This window comes from Vidua macroura, chromosome Z, assembly GCF_024509145.1.
Source record: "Vidua macroura isolate BioBank_ID:100142 chromosome Z, ASM2450914v1, whole genome shotgun sequence".
Classification (NCBI taxonomy): Eukaryota; Metazoa; Chordata; class Aves; order Passeriformes; family Viduidae; genus Vidua; species Vidua macroura.
Window position 1 is genome coordinate 31,044,993 of NC_071611.1, and position 20,464 is coordinate 31,065,456.

The 20,464-nt window shown below is 38.8% G+C and overlaps 1 protein-coding gene across 5 annotated transcripts in view; it reads right to left on the bottom strand.

The window, feature by feature from the left end:
- ZSWIM6 (zinc finger SWIM-type containing 6) overlaps nucleotides 1-20,464 on the bottom strand; it is a 109,226-nt gene that overhangs the window by 57,341 nt on the left and 31,421 nt on the right. Inside the window, exon 2 of one of the 5 annotated variants that reach the window (XM_054002793.1) lies at nucleotides 11,034-11,103. The exons of 1 other annotated variant lie outside the window; for it this stretch is intronic. In XM_054002793.1, the coding sequence (XP_053858768.1) occupies nucleotides 11,034-11,103 (70 nt within the window). Of the gene's footprint in view, nucleotides 1-11,033; nucleotides 11,104-17,866; nucleotides 17,932-18,184; nucleotides 18,353-20,464 lie in introns of those variants that run through there. 3 more of the 5 variants (XM_054002795.1, XM_054002796.1, XM_054002797.1) reach the window with 3 other exon arrangements.

Consider the following 20,464-nt stretch of genomic DNA (forward strand, 5'->3'; position numbering starts at 1 on the left):
TAAATTACCTGAGACTGAAGAAAACCTTCAGCAAGACCTTCTCATTTAAAAGGGGGAGAAAGAGGACAAACCCAGTATGAGAACTTTTTCTTTTTTTTTTTTTAAATTCCTGTCTGCCAGTTCAACCACATTCTTTATTGCTGCTACCACATGTTCTTTGCTTATGTTACACAGGCTATATCAGTTTCACTTTATTGTCCAAAGTTAGGGTTCATCCTAATTAGTAAAGCATTAGCAGTAGCTGTCCACATGGTTTTCAAGGACAAACTGAATTTGACTTACACAGGCCACAGAACAGCACAAACTTCAATAGAAGATGTGGGAAAGAAAGATGGAAAAACTGAAAATTACATCCTGTCTGACTCATTGCTTAATCATCAGGAAAAACTGCTTTTTTTCTTACCTGCTTGGTAATGACTTAATCAAATTTGTATTTGTTAACTGGAAGTAGATAAAATCCTAAAAAGGAAGATGACAGCAATCACTGATATAAACTTCAAAATAAATTTTTGAAATATTAGAAAATTACTCCTTCCTGAAAAGAGTGTGTCTGGATTTCCACAGCCATACTTATAGTTTGAAAAACCCAGCTCCAGCCAGGATGTCTGAAACACAGGCATCCTGCAGTAAAAGGTACTTAGGTCGTTTCAACAACAGAAAACATTTAACTGATTGAGTAATTTAAGACTGCACTCAAACAGTTCAAATCTAGGCTATAAAAAAGCACAAGCCAATGTAATTTTGACCTTCCATCAGGAAATGTTATACTTTGCCTAAAAGAGGAAATTACCACTCCCATTTCCATTACTAACTATGGAATAAATAGTTTTTCTTTTGTTTAAAAAGGGAGGGGGAAAAAAAAAACTCAATGGTGCACTTGTGCAAAATGAAAAATGGTACTAAAAGTCACAGAATGTAAGGGAAACCCTTTCTTTATGGCCACGATTCTATTTTTGCAATTGTATACTAAATATTCACAATGACAAACATTCACAATATTTTATTGTTTTCGTTTTTTTAATAAATGCTTATGATCACTGCAGGTGTCAGTTTGTTCACTGAACTGTTATTTTATTAATAATCAAAGCAGAGGAGAAAACAGAAAAATAGGCTTTTAAGTGTGAAAACAATAGTCACTAAGTAGGACTTATAGAAGGGCTCAGTTAATTTTGGACTATATATTTTACAAGAGAAACATTTTCAGCAATTTTCTCTAGTCACCAGAACATTACAAAGGATTCCAGCAAAAATAATGAAGTATAACAGAGTACTTCCTGAAAAAGCAAGAGAGAAAAAGCCATGAAAACAATAGTGTTGAAAGAATTCCAGAACTGAAGTAGAAAAATCCACCAATATCGCAAGTGAGTCACCCTTCCATGGCTGAAGTCAACACTGCTGGGAGCATTTTTTTTTTAGCTCTTGAGGGCCAACTGCAGTAGGGTCACAAATGAGGACTGGAATCCCAAAAATACTACTGTGATAACAATAAAAGTGTTTTAAGGAAAAGGTCAGAAAACATCACTTGTATTACAAACCAGAACATCCTTGATAACATTGGCACACAGCCACACAAGCCAACATCCTGTATGAAATCAGGTTCTTGTGGTTCACACTTTTTCCATACTGTTGCTAAGTTAGATCCTAATCCATTTCCCACCATTGAATCCATTTCAATTATTATTCAATAAAATCAAATCAATATACAGTAGCTACAGCAAGTGCACCCCATGGCCAAAGCTGACTGGCAATGGAATACTTGCCATAGCAGTATTCCTCCATACTGACATGCACTACCTTTCTCCAGACATCAGACGAAGAATGACTAGGTTTCATGCAAGAAAAACGGATTTCCAAAGGCATCAACAATTTTGAGTGTAAGTTGCTCACATATCTGTTCATATTTATAAAATGGAAATGTGTGCTAGCTCAAAGGGGGGAAAAAAAAGTATGTTCCCAGGCCAGAAGTCCTTAGCATTTCTGATTTCTGGAAGCTGTGTGCACAGTAAGGACTCGGAACAAGTAAGGGTAGGTGTGTACAGGTGGGAAAACCCTAGATAAATTCTAAGCGAACATGAGCATATTCGTAGCAGATGGCTGCTCCTCAAACAATACAAGTAAGACTAGTATGCAATTTTCTTTAAGACAAAATTGAGAAACCTACCCCATCCCCTGAAGCCACACACTACTTCTCCTTGAATTAGCAAGGCACACCCTTCTTTTCAAAAGCCAAGAAGTTTTTCAGTAATATTTAACTCTAACGTGCGGCCCTCAGAAGTTTAAAAAGTTGCACTTATTCTGACTGTTAATCAAAGGTTCAAGATAGTACATCAGCACGTAACATGCATGTTATTCAAGCCTCCAATAACATGCACAGGGTTAAAAAATAAAGACTTTTTTTCCTAATTCATGCCCCACAGTCACGAAACCATTAAACTTTATAGACACCAACAACGTGATAGTGAAAAGTTTGGAAAAGGGGGATGAAGAATAAAAACCAGAACTGAACAAGAAAGCAAAGCTTCCAGAATAAAATAAAGAAAGCAATCTAAGAAAGAATAAACTTATACAGCAAAATACAATTTAATTTGTATATATTAAGCAAGTTACTGGAATTCTTTACATTGTATTTCAGCCTAAAGACCAGGTTCTAATAATACATAAACTATCAGATTGACAAAAAAAAACAAAAAAGCATGTCTGGTAACATATAAAATTTCTAAGTTTCACTGACAAGCCAAAGAACACTATCTTTGAACTATCTTTCAACAGAGAAAAATGAAAAAATTATACCACCTCTACAACTTATTTCACTTTTATAGTGCAAGTCGGAGACATAAAAATAAACTGACAGAAAGGATGGCAAGTGTCTCTACCAGTAAGCCAAGTAACAAGTTGCTTTCAGGAGATTTCTACAGTTTCTTGGTGTTAATTTTTTCCTGGGCCTCAGCTTCTGATAACCTATCTAGACTACAAGTATTTGCATTTGTGATAAGCTAGTAGGTGGTGTACTTGTGGAGGTGTGGTTAATGCCTCATTTTGTTAGCTTTGGTTGCCTACTAAAGTAGTGAAGAGCTGGACTTGCTGACAAACATGATACCCAAACCACAAGACTAAGAACACTGCTGAATAATTGGTGACTCTAATGTTGTGTGTTGATTTTACTTATTGCACACCAGACAGTGCTGTTTTACATGCAAGTCTCATGCCTACAGGGCCACCTTTTGCAATAATGAAGGGCTCTCTGTCTGTGCTCTTAACTTTTATCATAACCTACCTAAATATAATTGGGAGGGGGAAAAAGGGAAGACCACTCGAAGTTCTTGAAGAAAATCATGTCTATTTGGACTGTGAAACAGATCCAAGTAATGACAGAGACTGTCAGAAAAGCTGAACAGAAATTGGGCCTCTATCAGTTGTTGATATTATTACTAAATTAAAATTGCTTTCTAGCTTAGACTAAAGTAAGACTAAATTCAGTGAGGTATTGGATTATTACACAAAACCCCTGTCACCTAAGGTTGTATTGTCAGAGTTCATTTAAATAGCAAGACACTGACAAGATCACTTATGAATTAGTTTTCAGTGTTGCTCAATATACTTGGATTGAGAGACTTACTACTATTTGAAGTAGATCTGTATCACAATAAGAGACAAAAACAAAGTAGTTAAATTCAGCATCTGGTGTCTCTTAGTGACAAAGAACCATTACCTGAAAATTTGGTTTAAGACTATCAGTATCCCAGTCTTAGCAAAATAAACTCAAATACTTCAAAATTCAGGCCCCTTACATAAAAGCAGATAGATTTATTTTCTTCATACCTGAATTTGTTCAAAAGAAATTTGAAGTATCTAGAAAGAATGCTCTCATCTTGTCCCCTGCAACAACATCCCCATCCCTTTCTGCAAATGTCCCCTGCTTTCTCTGTCAGAGGAATTTAAAGGAAGGCAACTGGGTACTGTGTCAAATTGTCCAGATTTTAAAATTACAATGTTGCCCAAAACAAGTCCATCCATATCCTCTTCAGACAAATGGGAAAGATAAGAACTGTTTAACTAGCACTATGCTTCCAGAAAGTCAGTTATGATTTAGGTTATTTCATTTGTTGAGAAATGGTTAAAATAAATCATTCACTATACCATGACAGACTATGTAGCAGGGATTACTGTTTCCTATATCTTGCTTTTCCTGTTTACTTAGTCAAACTGGAGGCCTCCCCCTCTGATAAGGGGTGAGACTAGTATCAGGAGCTACAAGCATTATCAGCAACTTCCTTAGAAATCTGTCTTTTCTCTCTGTCATCTGAATCTCTGGATGAGAATGTGCCATATGCCCTATACGGTATCTCCTCCCTCTTTAAATTCTCCAAGCAAGTCTTAAAAGCTAAATTTAAGATTCACAGACCTAGCTAGGTCCTAACAAGCAATGTGGATATTTTGAGGTTAAATGGGGTCAGTTTCCTACCAAAATATTTAAACATTAGACTGACTGTTTTTAAAATACTTTGAGAACATGTAACAATGTCAGCAATGGACCTGGAATACCCAGCTTGTTGGCTTCTGCTTACTCAGCAAGAAAATCCTGTTTCTCAGAAAGAAAACTCCTAGTTCTCACTTCTCACAAGACAAAGCCCACGAGCTGTGCAAATGCTAGCAGAATCTTTCAATCTGTGACCAACATTAATAAGATCAAAAGGCATTCTCATATGCTCTGAAAGAGGGATGAATTCAGTTCTCCTGTATGTGTTTGCTTGGTTTTAGCTGATCTGCTGATTGCACACATAGAAAGAAGGAAAAGACAAGAAGACATCTACCATCCCTGATGAGGCACCTAAATCAATCACCATCTCATCCCTGCAACAGGTACTTCACATGCCCACTTGTCCCTCTGCCACAACAATTCCTCAAACTGCATACAAACCACTGAGCATCTGTGCTGGTTTTGGCACAGCCAAATTTCCCAAGAGAACTGGGCTAGCATGGGTTATTGTTTTGGATTTGCACTGGAAACAGTGTCGATAACACTGGGATGTTTTAGCTGCTGCTGAACAGTGGTCACACAGGGAGGGTCAAGGCCTTTTCTCTGCTCCTCACCCCACCCCACCAGCGAGGAAGCTAAGTCACAAGGAGCTGTGAAAGGACACAGCCAGGACAGCTGCCACCCACTGAGTATAGGGATATCCCATCCCATATAACATGATGCTCAGCATATAAAGAGATGGGAAGAAGGAAGGAGGAGCCATTTGGAGTGATGGTGTTTGTCTGCCCAAGTTACAGTTATACGCAATTTAGTCCTGCTTTCCTGGTGATAGCTGAACATGTGCCTGCCTATGGGAAGGGGTGAATGAATTCCTTCTTTTGCTTTGCCTGTGTGTTTGGCTTTTGCTTTACCTAAACTGTCTGTGCCTCAATTCACAAGTTTTCTCACTTCCATTCTCCTGATTCTCTCCCTTGTCCACAGGGAGCAATTGAGCTGGTAGCTGTGGCTGTGTGGGACTTAGTTGCCAGCTAAGCCTAAACCATGACAGCATCCCTCTTTATGAACTTACCCCCAAGAGCTCAGAAATGTTGCTCCATTAAAAGCATATCCCAGCACATCCTGCTGGTTAGGGCTGCTGGAACACTCTACCCCTCCCCAGTCCCCTCCGGTCTCTCATGCACTATCAAGCTGAAATTAGCTATTCATTACATGTGAAGGAGTCTCACATAGAGCAGCACCCTGCTGCTAAAGACTGCTATTTTACATGGCAATTTTGCACTATAGCATCTGCTACCTTACATAATAATAAGTAAATATATAAGTATATTTAGTGCCACTGCATAATGTGCAGAATTAGATGCTGTTCACTGCCTGTTTTTTCGGATATTATAGGCTCATAAGTAGCACTACTCCATTTGAAAAACACTATTTTTTTAATTAAGTTTTCTCCCTGGCGTTCCTTATAACACAGCCCCAAACAAGAAGCTCATGCACTACTCTAGACCAAAAACCCCCATGACTTGGGTTGAGACAAGCTTCTGCATGCACTACTAATATAATTTAGTTTGTTTCCTGGGTCTCACTCCAGACTATAGTTTACATTGTTCCAATATGAAGGGAACTGGAAAGGGAATCATATCTTGACAACTGGTCAGATACATACTCCACACTACTCCTGTGGTATGTACTCATACTACTCTACTGGGAATATGAATACTCAAGAGCAGTGGCCTTTGCAACAGATTTCGTTATTTCTACTGAAAGACACTCAAAGAAGTAACATTAAGTTCCATCACATGCAGTTACTAATAATTTTGTTCGCAGAGCAAACTACCTCAGAGGAAAAAAAAAATCTAAGTTTGAAACTAGAGGGTTTAGGAGTCATGTTGGTGTAGGACCAACATGTCAGGTGTTTCATGTCCCACAGGAAAAATCTCAGTATGCTCATCTTAAGCATCATCAATCCTCCCCTACACCTAATTCAGGGAAAAGTGATTATGAACATGGCTATTCAAGGTGGCAGAATGACTGTCCATCTAATATAGAAGGCAGTAGCACTAACATCTATGATTGCCAGATCAGATTTCAATTTGAATTACATACCTCCAAAGCAATCAAAGTATAGGAAATTAATCTACTCTGCATAACTGAAGTGATGCCCTCTGGGAAATATTACTTTAAAGCTGATTTTGAGGAAGCAATAACCTGGTCTCTGTTGGAAGGCAAACATAAATTCAAAGCAAAGGAGATTCCATTATTCTGAGCTAAAGCAAGCTCAAGTAGGCATTTAGAGTTATGCAGGTAGACATTTGCTCCAGAATTTGTCTTCAGACCATTTTGATGTTAGAAAGATGTGAGAGCTGTAACACTTAAGTGTACCCACAGGATACTTTTAGGAACAAAATTCTAACCAGTCCATTCTCCTTGTTACAAGCTACAAATAAATCTACAGATGAGTAAGGAGTAGCAGAGACAGTCCTTCCTGGCCGAGCAAAGCCTCAGTCTAGTCATCTCTTTTCTGCTATGAGCATTCAATAGTCAATTAGCCTATTATTTCAATATGAAAGGGTTCCCAATACTTTCCTAACTCTCCTTATTTACAGAGTAGACAAACTTCTTCCTAAGGACAAAAACGACTCCAATGGACTGGGCCTTTCTACTCACCCAACAGACACGAAGGCTACTCTGATGTGCAACTCAAACTCTTCCCTGAGAATTTTGTAGAACTAAGCATCACCCCAATGCTTGAGAGCATGAGGCTAACGCCGGTTGCTGCCTGCAATGCACTGCTGATGAGAATAAGAATAGCAGAGAAGACTGGACATGGAAGGAACTCCAGAATTAAAGACCAAAATCTGCTCCTTACACACATGTGCACACACACAGGGTTCGTATGCAAACAGAACAATGGGAAAATTCTCACTTAATCTTCTACATTTTGGGATTACTTCAGACATTATACAAAGTAATAAGAATATTTTCATTTTTTGTGCTGCTACTGGAATATACAAAGTTTCTCTTTTTAAAGCAGTAAGCTATTCAAATAACCCATCAATACCTCATAAGATGAGGCAATGGTTCTCCTATTACTGAGGAAGGGCCATCACTGCTTGACATTTATAAAGCATATGAGCAGAGTAATTTCTCAAGTTATGTCAGATTCAGAAAAAAAAAACCAACAAAATTTATTTCTTCCATCACAGGCATATTTAACAAAGACAACCCCCATGCATTCCACACGAAGAGAAACCATCTGAATACCAAAATAATGAAGCAGAACCAAGACACTTCTAAAACAGACTAATATATATATATTTAAATCCATCTACACAAAATTCATAAAGCAGAAAATGGATCTGTTGTAATTTTGCATGGGAAATTTAATATGATTTTAAAAGATCCCTGCCAGTGATAAAACTGGTTAGAAAAATAATTCATTTTCTTTTTAAGAGTAATCATGTCACTGTCTGAACATTTTGTTTTGAGAGGCCAATGCAAATTACAAACCTTCTAGACCATGAAAAACAAGACAGCTAAAGAAGCCACCTTTTAAATTTCTGGAAATACAGTGAACAAAAAAAGTAACTTGTCCTTAGGAAGTAACTTGCATTCATAGGATCTGTTGCTGTAATGAAATGGTGGTTAATTAAATAAAGGAATTAATACTTTTAAAACGCTCTACAATCTAACCAGGCTGAAACAAATACTACTATACTATACAACTTGCAGTTATTCTTTCAGAGATCATACTGAAATCAGCAGTACACTGACCTGAAAACAAACTACTTAACCAATTTCTTTCCCTAGTGTAATTACTTTAAGCAAGTAAAAAAGCCTAATAAAGAGAGAACACTAGTTTGAATTCAGACCTCCTGACTGGAGTTCTCCAGTAAGAAAACATCTTTCTTGAAACATCTTTCCTTCTTACTGTATTTTAAGGGTAAAGAAGAAACAGAAAATTACTGCAATATCACGAAGTACCTGTGCCTTCAATAACATTATGAAGTTTGTTTTGCTCTCTTTTCCTCTTGAAAAGCTTTGCTGGAAGGAAGCCTCTCATTCTGACATTTGGATGCTGCATACCACTAGTCACTACCACTTCAAAGGACAGAGAAAAAGTTCTAACCCACCAGAGGCAGTTTGCTAATGTTTGCATCAACAGAGTATTATTTCTACTCATAATCCACAAAAATCATCTGCAGAGGGTGGGGTGGGCAGAGGGATATATTTCTTTGTCTATCATGGATTGCATAGCATTCTGTTGAGAAATGATGGTGAGAAGGCTCAACAGCAGAGTGGGCTAAGCCACAGCCAGGTTGACAGCTATACTGAAGGAATGTCTGTGCCCCTAGGCCCGGACAGGCATCAGGCTACAGCTGCCAAAAAACTACTTCCTATTTGGTGCACGCTGACAAGCAGAAGTCTGTAAGGAAATAGTTTGCAGGGCAGACTGACCCACCTCAGATGAAGGATGTCTAGCACAGCAGAAGATGAACTAGCTAACAAAAAGAGGGAAAGAGTCCACACTGCCGCTCGTGGAGGAGAGAGCAGCACAACCTGTGAGAAATGTAAGCCCCAAAGAAGTGCAGTGCATGAGGAACAGGCAGTCTAGACAGGATGGGGGCGGGGGGTGTGCAGCTTGTTTCCTTTGACTGTTCCACAATGCAGGCTTTTCCCACATCAAAAGGAGGGGAAGGGAGGGGAAAGAGACAGGCAGCCTTGCAGGAAGACCTATTCCACTTTTAAAAAAGACAGAAAGAAGTCTGCCACCATTTTTTCATGATACTTCATGTCTTAGAAAAGCTGATTTGCTACTTTATAACTCAAGGACTGTATTTTTCCATACATGGATCACCAAGAACTGAATCTAATTCATTATCTCCCAGTAAGTCTGACTGTGTCTAAATTGATGCTAAGAACCTTCCAGTCTGTAACTTACTTTCAGAAACTAGACGAAACCACCAAGCTGACTGCTTTAATGCATCATGGTAAAGAGTTACCCAACAGATTAAAAATACAAAAAGAACAGCAAGCTACCCTAAGCATCTATGCCCTGCCTATCATCTTCTCTCAAGAGAAGTTCTCCAGTCATACAGCAACTCGCCAAATGTACCAAGTCTCAACCTTTCAAACAGGAAAATACAACAGAGTAAGGGTGAGGAAAGGACATATTAAATAATTTAAGTCTTCACAAACCCAGAAATTGTTTGAAATATAGTATTTAACAGTTGTTTAAAATATGCATAACTAGGTTTGGAATAGAGCACTCACTTAGAGCACAATCACATTTGTTTATGTACAAGTAAATACAGTCTGACAGCAGTTTGGATCACCTATCAGAATGAATCAACTGCAAGTTTAATAAGCATTATTTGTATTCTACATAATAGTCTATGTGTTCTTTCAAGCCACTGCAGTGATAACACATTTAAAAGTCTCTCACGGTGTACTAAATCTACAGTACCTAGCAAAACAACGCATATTCCAGTTGGATGCTTCCCAAACCATATCACTCAACTTTTTAAATATTACTGCCATCTGGCTGCTAGGCTTTGTTTACCAAAACAATAGCTGTGGACACATTTCTACAGCAGCTGTAGTAAAAAAAAAAAGTTAAGTACTGCCATTTGGTAACTCACATTAAAAACTGGGAAAGTCTAAAATTATTTTATTGAGCCAGTTACCATTGTACTTGGAAAAATTAAATATAGGTAGCTTTGTGTTTTGCTGTATTTTCCATTTCAGTGCTTTAATGTTCTTCACCAACTCATTTGCCACTGGCACTCTCAAAGTCCAGAAGTAACAGTGACTGAAGAACATGTGAAGAGCAAGTAAGAAAAATATATCTTGTATTATCTGTAATTCCATTCTGGATAAGTACCAGTGCTACAGAAATACAACATGAAAATGATGTCATAGTAGTACCTTTGGTCATTCTTAGGGTACATAGCAAATCATAGAGCTTTCTCAAAGAGACTCCAAAATCACACTGAAGGCATGGATTTATTCTAGGGGCTCTTCCCAGTGTCCAGGTAATAGTAAACAAAACAAATATTTAAATTACGACTAATCTGAAACAATGCTCAATGAAAGCTGGATAAGTCCTGGGAGCAGTGGGAATATTTAAATTGGAAAAGAGCCTGTGGGGTTTTTTTTAATTACAGTACATTATATTAATCAGGCCTGGAAGCCACAAACCCAAGGTTCTTTGTGACTGAGCTGTCAAGGTAGCACAAAACACACTCAAGGCTGAAGAGGTGAAGAAGCATTTTCAGCAGTTTACTTTGTGGATATCTTATAGGTATATAGCAGAATTCAATCTTTAAATAAAGGCTGTGGCCTCAGAGAGTAGATAAGCTTTGGCTGGATAAAAGCCAGTGACAGTATAATTACAATAAGGTGTTTTTTCCAAGTTCTGCCATGCTGAAAACATCACCTAATGCTCCATCCACATACGTATTCACTTCAGTACCCAAATAACTAAATAAAAGATTCAAGCAACCAAACATTAATGAATAGTACCAATGTGATCCTGAGATGTTATGATACTGCTCACCTGCTGAGTATTTGAAAATGACAGGTACTGCATTCTCACATCTGTCTGTGACTCTTACAGCAGGCTTGAGCTGTAGATAAACAAGGCCAATACAGGTTATACAGTAGAGCATGCCAACTGAATCTACGAACAGGGAAGTAATGGGAAAAAATAGTGACTAATTAAAGGACATATTTCAATTTCTGAAGTCAGAACAAATTCAATAATTAGATACACTTTTTTTGGGGGGGTTGCAGATCACTGTTAGAAAAGGCAAAAATGTGGATAAACAAAAAGAGACAAGCTATAACAACAGCAACACCAGACTATTACTCTAATTCTGCTTATGTCCTATAGAAAAAGCTTGTAATGTGGTGCTTGCTTCAGAAACATGTCACTCTTCCAAGAGATTACTTTCACTTGTTACAAACACAGATGGCAGAGAAGACTGTTATTCAAGTATCAAATTCAATTTATTTTCTTTTTGGATAGAGGTAGAAAATAAAACATTTTTCTTGTATAAAGACATGTATTTTTTTATATTGTCTTATATCTTCTACCTTGTCTTTTTCTGTATTTCTTTTGTCTGGTAAAACTGGTAATGACAGTCACTGATGCACCAAGCGTTCCTCCTGTTTGTAGAGTACACACTTAATCACAGTTCCAGTCTCAATGAAATCCCTAGAAGTTAAGAAACCTTTATATTTAGTTTTTAAATCTGACCTCCAAGGTGTATATAGCCATCCAAACTGTTAAATGAAAGGTTTCAAGAAATGGTGGTTGCTTTATTTCTCTTCTCCCCCCTCTTTCTTCCTCACTCCTTAGTTCTGAAACAAAACAAAAACCCCTTTTAATCTTTCCCTCAGCTTCTGACATACACCTAACTGCTTTTGCAGTGCTAAGTAATACCAGCTGGGGTAGCTGTGGTTGAAAGCATTATTCACTTGCCCTGGGTTTCAGGAGGTGAAATCCATAGACAAATTTGGACACATTGTCTAGAGTTCCTTATTATCTCTTCAACAACACATACACACATCTAAATTCAAATTTTGCAAAGGACAAAGTTTAATTTAATGTAGTTGAGAAGAGGGAGGAAGAATTGTTTAGAAATTCTCCCTGAGAAGCAGCCTGTTGTATTAGAACAAAGCAGCTTATTTCTATAGTTTCTTTGTTTGGGCAGGTTAAAAAGGTCATTTATGCCTCAAAGCATCAAATTAACATTTGAGGACATGAATTTTAAAACTGGCTATTTGCTTCTCCTTTCTAAATTGATAATGACTTTTTCTTTAACATGAGGGAGAAGTAAAGGGGGAATGGGAAATATACAGCCAGACCTTCAAAGGAAAAACAGCCTTCTCCTCAGGCAAATTAGGCATTGACTTTACATCCGTATCAGTACAAGGTGACTATATCTTAATTACACCTAAGAAATTAAGCAGATAGTTCAAAAGGTGTCTAATAAAACTAATTTTTAATTACTAAATAATTCTTGGCATATGATATACAACTTTCTCCTTCCTGTCCACAGAGACAAGCTCCAATATTCACAATGTGAAATCCCCACCAGCAGAGACAGCTTTCGAGCATGCTTTGCACTGACACAATACTGCTCATCTTGCTAGTCCTGATTTTAATAAACTACATCATAACTCATAACACAAATACAATTATATATATAAGTGTTGGGGGTTTTAAAAGAAATAAGCAAATCCTGTGTGTTTTTAAACTGGGTAACTGGAAGTATTTGGGACCAGGTTCTTTAACACTAGGCTTTCCACCTCTGAAAACACCTGTGGTTTCCACCAACTCTTCACAACTAGCATCAAATAACCTATGAACTGCATTTCTATGGAAACCTTACAAGCTAAAAAGCCATTCACAAAGCCACAAATATTATTCACAAAAATATCATGCTGAACTCAAATTATGCCCATCAGACACAGTTTGAGCAAAAGCTCATACCTCATCATTTGCTTTCTCCAACTCTCCAAAATCTATCTGGCTGTCTTGCATTCATATCCCCTTCCCAGTGGGTGGAAGCAGGACAACAACCTGCAGATAATGTTCCCTGCCACATGGAGGTCCTGCTGGCTAAACAGACTCTAATTTTAGACAGTAATTCCCAAACAAGTGGCAGCACCAGTTCAACTCCAGCAGCTTGAACAATAGCTGATGAAGTCAGTGCCAACGTAGCTGTACCAAAGATGGGAGGATGCAGAAGAAGCACATGGTAGCACGCACACAGTGTTTATATTGGCAATCTCTCTGGGATACTTCCCTGACCGCCAAAAAATATCACCTAGAATTCACTGTGAATTGAGTTTTAATGCTTCCTTCAATGACTAGTTTTTATTTAAGGAGAACAAGCCAACATTCAGCATTCAGAATTGTCCAAGCTTTATTGCCAAAAAAGAACAACCTGTTGAACTTTTTCAGACTCAGGAACTCAAATATCTATTACCAAATGTAACAATTCACTTCCAGCCAGCATAAGACTCAGAGAAACCCAGATACTCCACGGTATCTTTAACAATGCTGCTTCACATAACAACCAGATAGTAAACACTCAGTGACAGAGTAACTATAGGAGCAAAAGCTGCTAGGCACTAGTTCACATTAAAAAAATGTAAATTGGTAATATAAAACACAGCTGTTGTTTTGAAGGCAACAAAAAAATTCAGACAACAGATCCTTAAACAGGCAGTTTCCTTCATGTTCCTACCTGTGTGGGAGTGTGAAGAGTATCTGCCACTGCTTTTTGCCAAACAGGGAAAAGCAGCATGCAAAAAAGAAAACTCACCCTGCATAAAGCCGCTTATAAATGCTTTGTCACTTTTCTTCTGTGATTGTTTTTTTTGTTATTTGTTGAAACATCAGTGCATGGAAAATAAGAGTATTATCACATAGTTACCCACAGATGTTGTTTCTGAACAGAGAGGAATTATTCTTTTTGTGCTAGCATAAAAACTCAGATACTGTACTTCTACATTACTCAATTTGCAGCTAATAGGTTTTTAATAGATTCTTATTAAAAACACTATGTAACTCCAGACAGGCAGGAGCAATTATATCACAACCTGTGAATGTTTTTTCTTATTATTTTTTATTTCAGTTAGCTTTACAACAACAATAATATCAATTATAAGGATCTCTGCAGCAACTGTCACTTCAAAGAGCCTAACCTCAAGAGAAAGTTTTCAAAATGTCATGAAGCCGGTAGAAACCCCATCCGTACTCTTCCAGTCTGCTCCTAGAGATACAACAAATCTCAAAGCACTAGAGAAATGCAGACACTGCTGTATCTCTATGTACTATTACAGTATCTTTGTGACACAAGTACCACACCATGTTACAAGAATTTGCCAGCTACCACCAAACAGCTCTGTGATATGCTTCAAGGCTAGAACAAGATTATATTTCCTGGTATAACCAAATTCTTTCTAACAGAACAGGATCCAGCTTTTTCTGCCTCCTGCTAGCACTGGCCAGCCACATCCAAACCACACCAACCGGTGTCTTGCTTTGGTAGGCACACAAAAGATATACCCAGCACAATGACTTGTGCCATTTACATGCTAAAGGTAATAAAATGCAGTTTATATTATACAGAATAAGGTATAAGAGTGGAACATAGTCAAATCAAAATTCAAACTAAAAAGACACAAGATTCACAAGAAGGTTTGGATAAAAATGATGAAAGAGTTCAAAGTTAACAAATTTTCTATGGGCACTGATTTCAACAAATGGTTGAAAAAATGCTCTTTCTACACATTTAACTACAGGTCCCTGGGGACAGTTATTTTACTGTTACTCAAATAATTAGAGAAAAACGTACATAATTTATGATCGTCAAACCAGTTACTAGCATCAAGTCTACGCTGAGCAAGAGTTCTCTGAGCCACATGCTGCATTTTATATAGAGTTTCCAGAGATATCAATATTCAGTTTCTCCTTGTTGCTGCTGAGTTGAGACTCCTTCAATACCCCAGAACGTCCTGGCAAAGGGCACCAATAATTCTGTCCCACACAATGGCTCACATTCTGATATAAGCACAATATGGGATGCTGAGCAGACAGACCTGAAGAGAAAGCTGGAGAAGTGGAAAAGTAAATAATACACAGCAAATGGGATGAGAAAGAAAAGGTATTTGTCACCACTACCATATCCAAATCCCATCAATACAATCATCAAGATCGATTTTCGTTCTCCTGATTCACCAAACCAGAAAGGAGAGAGAGAAGGAAGAAACATCACCAACCAACCAACCAAAAAATTCTGATATTTTAAAGGTAGATGGGCATTTTCATCCCTACACCATGCAAATTAAACAACAGCTGCAGAACAAAAGCCAGTTTTGTAGTACAGCACACGAAAAAAAGGGGGAGGGACAATGGATAGGAGACATCTGGAAAACTTTTACACTCATCTTCTGCAAAGGATTCCTTTCAGAACCATTAGAAATGCCTTTGCTGCACCTAAGAACAATCACTTTTGGCTACTGGTAATGCTCAGGAAATGGTTTATATTGGGTGTTATTTTCTTACCTAATCAAATAGCTACCTAATTTATTATTCCTAATTTATCTGCTAGCTGTGAGAGTATTCAACTGTCACCTCTCTGGGTTCAGGAGTTCACTAGATGGGATGCCCCAAAAAACTGATAGAGTGGGGAAAAGCAGGGGAACAAGATGTGGTGTCTTAATCACAGCCCTTGCAAAAGTAGTTTCTGTAGAAGCTGTATGTGAAATTACGTTCTGGTTAATGCCTCCAGAAAAGAAGTGAAGCAAGAACATGAATGAGTTTCATGAGTTTCATGAGTTTCAAATTTCTTTAGGTATTAAAACTTAAGGACACAAATTCACCCCTTTGCCAAAATAACTGGAAAAAAAAAATCCAACATGACACTTAATACACTGTCAGGGAAATAAGGATCCTGAGAAATCAGTTAGTACATACAAGGCACTTACTGGATATTTGATCTCTTTTGATTAATACTGTCTGCCCATTATCAGAGTGACAAAATGCCTGTAATTGCAAAGGGGCTGCTACTATATGATTTGAGATTTTTTTCAAGTCTCTTGCTGCTTTCTTCCTGCACACTTACACTGACATTGTACCGAACTGGTAATACTGCTCCAGTATGCATGGAAAAAAACCTATACAAGACAGGACCATCAGCCAGTAGAGCAGAAAAGGAAAAATGTGCCACACAGGCACCACTGCTGCAGCACCACTCTATAGTTCTGGGATTTAGCTGGTTGGTTTTATTGGTTTGTGGAGGTTTTGTTTATTTTTTGTTTGAGTGTGTGGGGTTATTTGTTTTTTGTAGTTTTTTTCCAAAATTATAGTAAATGCACAGGATTTCTCAGTGGATACAGCACTGGGTTCATGTCCCTTCTTAACAGGAAAAGGGCCTCTCTCTCAGAACTGCTGGTAAGTTTCTTTCATTATGAGTCATGATGACAAGATACTACAGGGAATATGCGTACTGCACATAAAAACAGGTTCTGAAGAGAAGTCAAACATCAAATATGAGGAACTTATATACCATAACACAAAAAAAAAAAAAAAATAGACAACTACACAACAATACTGCCTCTGCCATGTTAATTCATAGATTTAATAAAAAAATAGGCAGTCTAGCAAAATCCATCTCCACATATCAAATTAAGCCTCTGACAGTGAATTTCAGAAGTAGTATGTTACGCTTTATCTGGTGCCTTTTTTTTTCAGAAATGCAGACCCACAATGGGTCTTTCAGGGCTCGAGCACAGCGTAGGCCATTCGTATTAAACAGCCTGCAATATTTAGAAAGATTGAAAGATCCAAACTCCTGTGTTATATGGTTTATGCTGCATTTAACTAGACTTAGTCATTTTATAGCTCTAGAGGAAATCCCGTATCGTGCTCGGTGGAATGAGAGGTACAAACTAGTCTGATTCACAGAGGCAACCCAGAGGCTTCCTCATAGTCACACTGTGTCACTACTGCCCAGACAGAACTTGAGGCACCACTATGGTATGCACTGTCCAGTAGCAGTCATAAAATTTAATAATAATCTGCAACAGACAAGACAGTGGAGAAAGCAACACAGACAAGCAGAGTGACTCATACAGAGTCATATAGCACCACAGTAATACAAAATAAATTTGCTACTTCTGACCCCTAAAACACCAACCACTAGATGAGGTATCAAATTTTAAAAGATGTTTTCCATACTACTACTTATGATGTTTTTTGGCTCTGGTTAAGACTTGGCCCCAATACCATTTGACAGTGAATTTCATGAACTAGACCTGCCTTGCAAAAACAATTTGCTCTATCAGGAACAATTCTATACCAATGTCACCAATATCTGCAATGTCATTAACTGGACAGGAAAAATAGGAGACGAAAGAGAAAAGTGATTCTCTTGAAGTTTTTTCCTATCTCATCTCTCCTTCACTGAACTAGTAGTTAAAAAATTCCATCATGTGTATTTCTACTTAAACTCTGAAAAGAGTCCTGCAACCTATAACTCTAATTTATATAGAAGCATTATGCTGCTGTGACAAGTGTACACTGACCAGAGACATATGATGAGAAGTTTTGGAGATTTAACACTGAAGACTACAAGCAGCAAGATTGGTTATAGCAGATAAAGGTAGACCCCAAAATACTGATTTAAAAAAAAAAAAAAACAAAAAAAAAAAAAAAAAAAAAAAAAAAAAAAAAAACAAACCAAGAGAGCAGCTTCAAAAAAAGCTGCCTGGACCTGCTAAACAAGTATCCAGGCAGCCCAGAAGTTTCTGCAACCAGCAAGTCTCCCAAAATCCTTTTAAAAAGAGGAAACATTTAAGTAATGTTCCACTTACCTATACCGCTGGTAAGCCTGACAGTGAAAAATGCTTTCTGTCACTCTTGCACAAACCTGGATATTGTCCAGGTATGATTTTTTTTTTTTTTGCATTTGTTTCGCAATAATAATCCAAAAGCATAGATCCACCCTGAAATCTGATTATAGAGCTTAAGAGAGTATCATCCAGAAGATTCATCACCCAATCAAACACAAAACCTGGATAATTGTATTCATTTTTAACTAAAAAGCTTAACACCTTGCCACTCTCAAGATACCTTCCTAAATAAGCTCTCCCAAGACTGATGAAATAAGGTGCTGTGATGGCACCACTGACCGTGCTTTACTGCTATAGTACTTCTCTCACCCGGCGGACAGCAGAAAGAGGGCAGCAGAGCCAATAGTGCCTCCCAAAACCCCTAATCTTGGAACGCCGAGAGCTCAGAGCTCTTCACGGGCTCAACTGCAGCACTGAGCACGAGATACAACAGGGCCGGAGGGGGAGCGTGAGCGCGCCCCTCCTTTTTTCCCGTTAAACTGCACCCCGCCCTTTCCGCGGCGGCCGGGTGTGACGGGGCGGGGCGCGGCCGGGCCCGCCCGCCTGTCCCCCGGCTGAACCGCCGGCCCGCGCTGACGTCAGCCGGCGACGACATTCCTCAACAGCGCCGCGGGCCCGCCCCGCCAGCGAGCGCACACCGAGCCCTCAGCTGTGCCGAGGCAGGCGAGGGCTTGGCCGGGAGCCAGGCTACTGAGCTCAGCATTTTGCAATGCACTTCCTTTTTACTTCACGGCTTTGCATAACGCCGCGGCCCCGCCGCCCTTAACCCCTGCGGCACTGGGGTCGCGGCCCCACCAGGACAAGAACAGGGAGGCTGTCCCGACCAGGGAATCGCCGTCCCAGTCGCCCATTACTGCGGGTTGGAAAGTGAGGAGCCAGCCCCAGCACCGCCCAGCAGATGCAAACCGGGCAGGACCACTCAGCCGTGATTTTCTCCGGTTCTACGCAAGCCCGCATGCTGATAGCCAGGCACGACACTGTATTTATAGCAGCTCTGGTTTTAATCACCTTCTCATATATAATATATACGAAGCATGAAGGTGCCGCCGGTCGCGCAGGTTGATTCACACGAGCACAGAACGGGGCGAGCACCACTGGCTCTGTCTGCACTGGAGCTGGCCACAGGGTGAACGTGGAACGATGCACCCAGGTCACACAGAAGGAGGCCTGAGAAAAGGCTCGGAATAAACACGTCTAAAACCTGAGGTGGAAAGGAGGCTAAGAATAGCTGTGGTTATTACAACCTGCTCTATCTGCTGTATAAATGTGTTCCAAATACCTCTACAATTCTGAAGAAAATTAAGGAAGCTTCCTGAAGGCCATGCCACTGTAGTTTTCACGTTCCTTTCACATAACCCTGCTACTTTTGAGAGGGCTCCTATTCTAGAGCTGTGAAGGCAGTATAGTAAATTCCTTCCCACCACTCCACCCACACTGTTTTGGGACTCTCTGAAGATAACAACCCATTTTTAGACTTCTGGTCCCAGACTGTAGCTCCATTACATCCACGAACTATTGCTGCCCAAATTCGCCCCCTACAAACACACACCAATTGTGCTGCAAGACCAAGAATAATGACAAGCATAAAAGAAACCTTCACTATCCCTGAATCTCTTTTGAAAAAGACATTTTAAGACTAAGTTAAACACAAGGGCTCAAGCTAATTTAACACTGAGAAGTTCAAGTATCACCAACAGCATGAAACCATTCCCAGATAAAGAACTCACAATGTACTATCCTGTCATGTTCTCCTATTCAGATTCGTATTCCACCTGATCAACTTAAGCTTTGGTTTTCAGAGAGCATGCCATGGAAAAATACTTTTCTAGAAGTTTTGCCGTTTTAGATGAACACACACTACCAGTACACACTATCTTACCCAGTAAGGGGCACTTAGTTTAAAGTAGTGGTCACCCTAAGAAGTATCTGGAAATATATGGAAGTCTTTCCTCCGACTGTCAGCATGACCTCAGTACCATAGCATTACAGGTACTGCCCACATATAACTAATCTGATAATAAAACTATAGTTTTTAATTCAGTCAGCAAATAAATTGCTAACAATGTACAACTATCAAAAAAAGTTTAAAAAAACAGGAAACCTTTTCACAGATATTTTCATCAGCTGTTTCCAGCTCTCCAGAGTCATTTACAACCTAAGTAATCATATTCCAGTAACAATGTCAGATGTCCCCAGGACAAAAAAAAATCTATGTACTTCCTGAAGAAGGGCAAGTACAGCACTGGCAAGGACTCCTAAGCTTACAGTATTTTTTTTAATTACAAACTAGATTTTCTAAAATGGATGTTCATGTTCTTAACCAGAAAAAGAAGTTCTGATTTTTAAAGTTCCCCACTTTAAGAAAACAAAATAGGGAGATAGCCACCTCATCTAACATTCCTCAGATCAAGATTGTTAAAACAAAAAAGCTTTTACTTCTGTGCCATATGCTACATTTTATGCTACATTTTAATTTGAAACATTATAGTGAACTTCTAAATTGAATGAGCAGGTGGGATGGGTGAAAAAAGATCTCTTCCTCACACTCCCTCCGTGTCA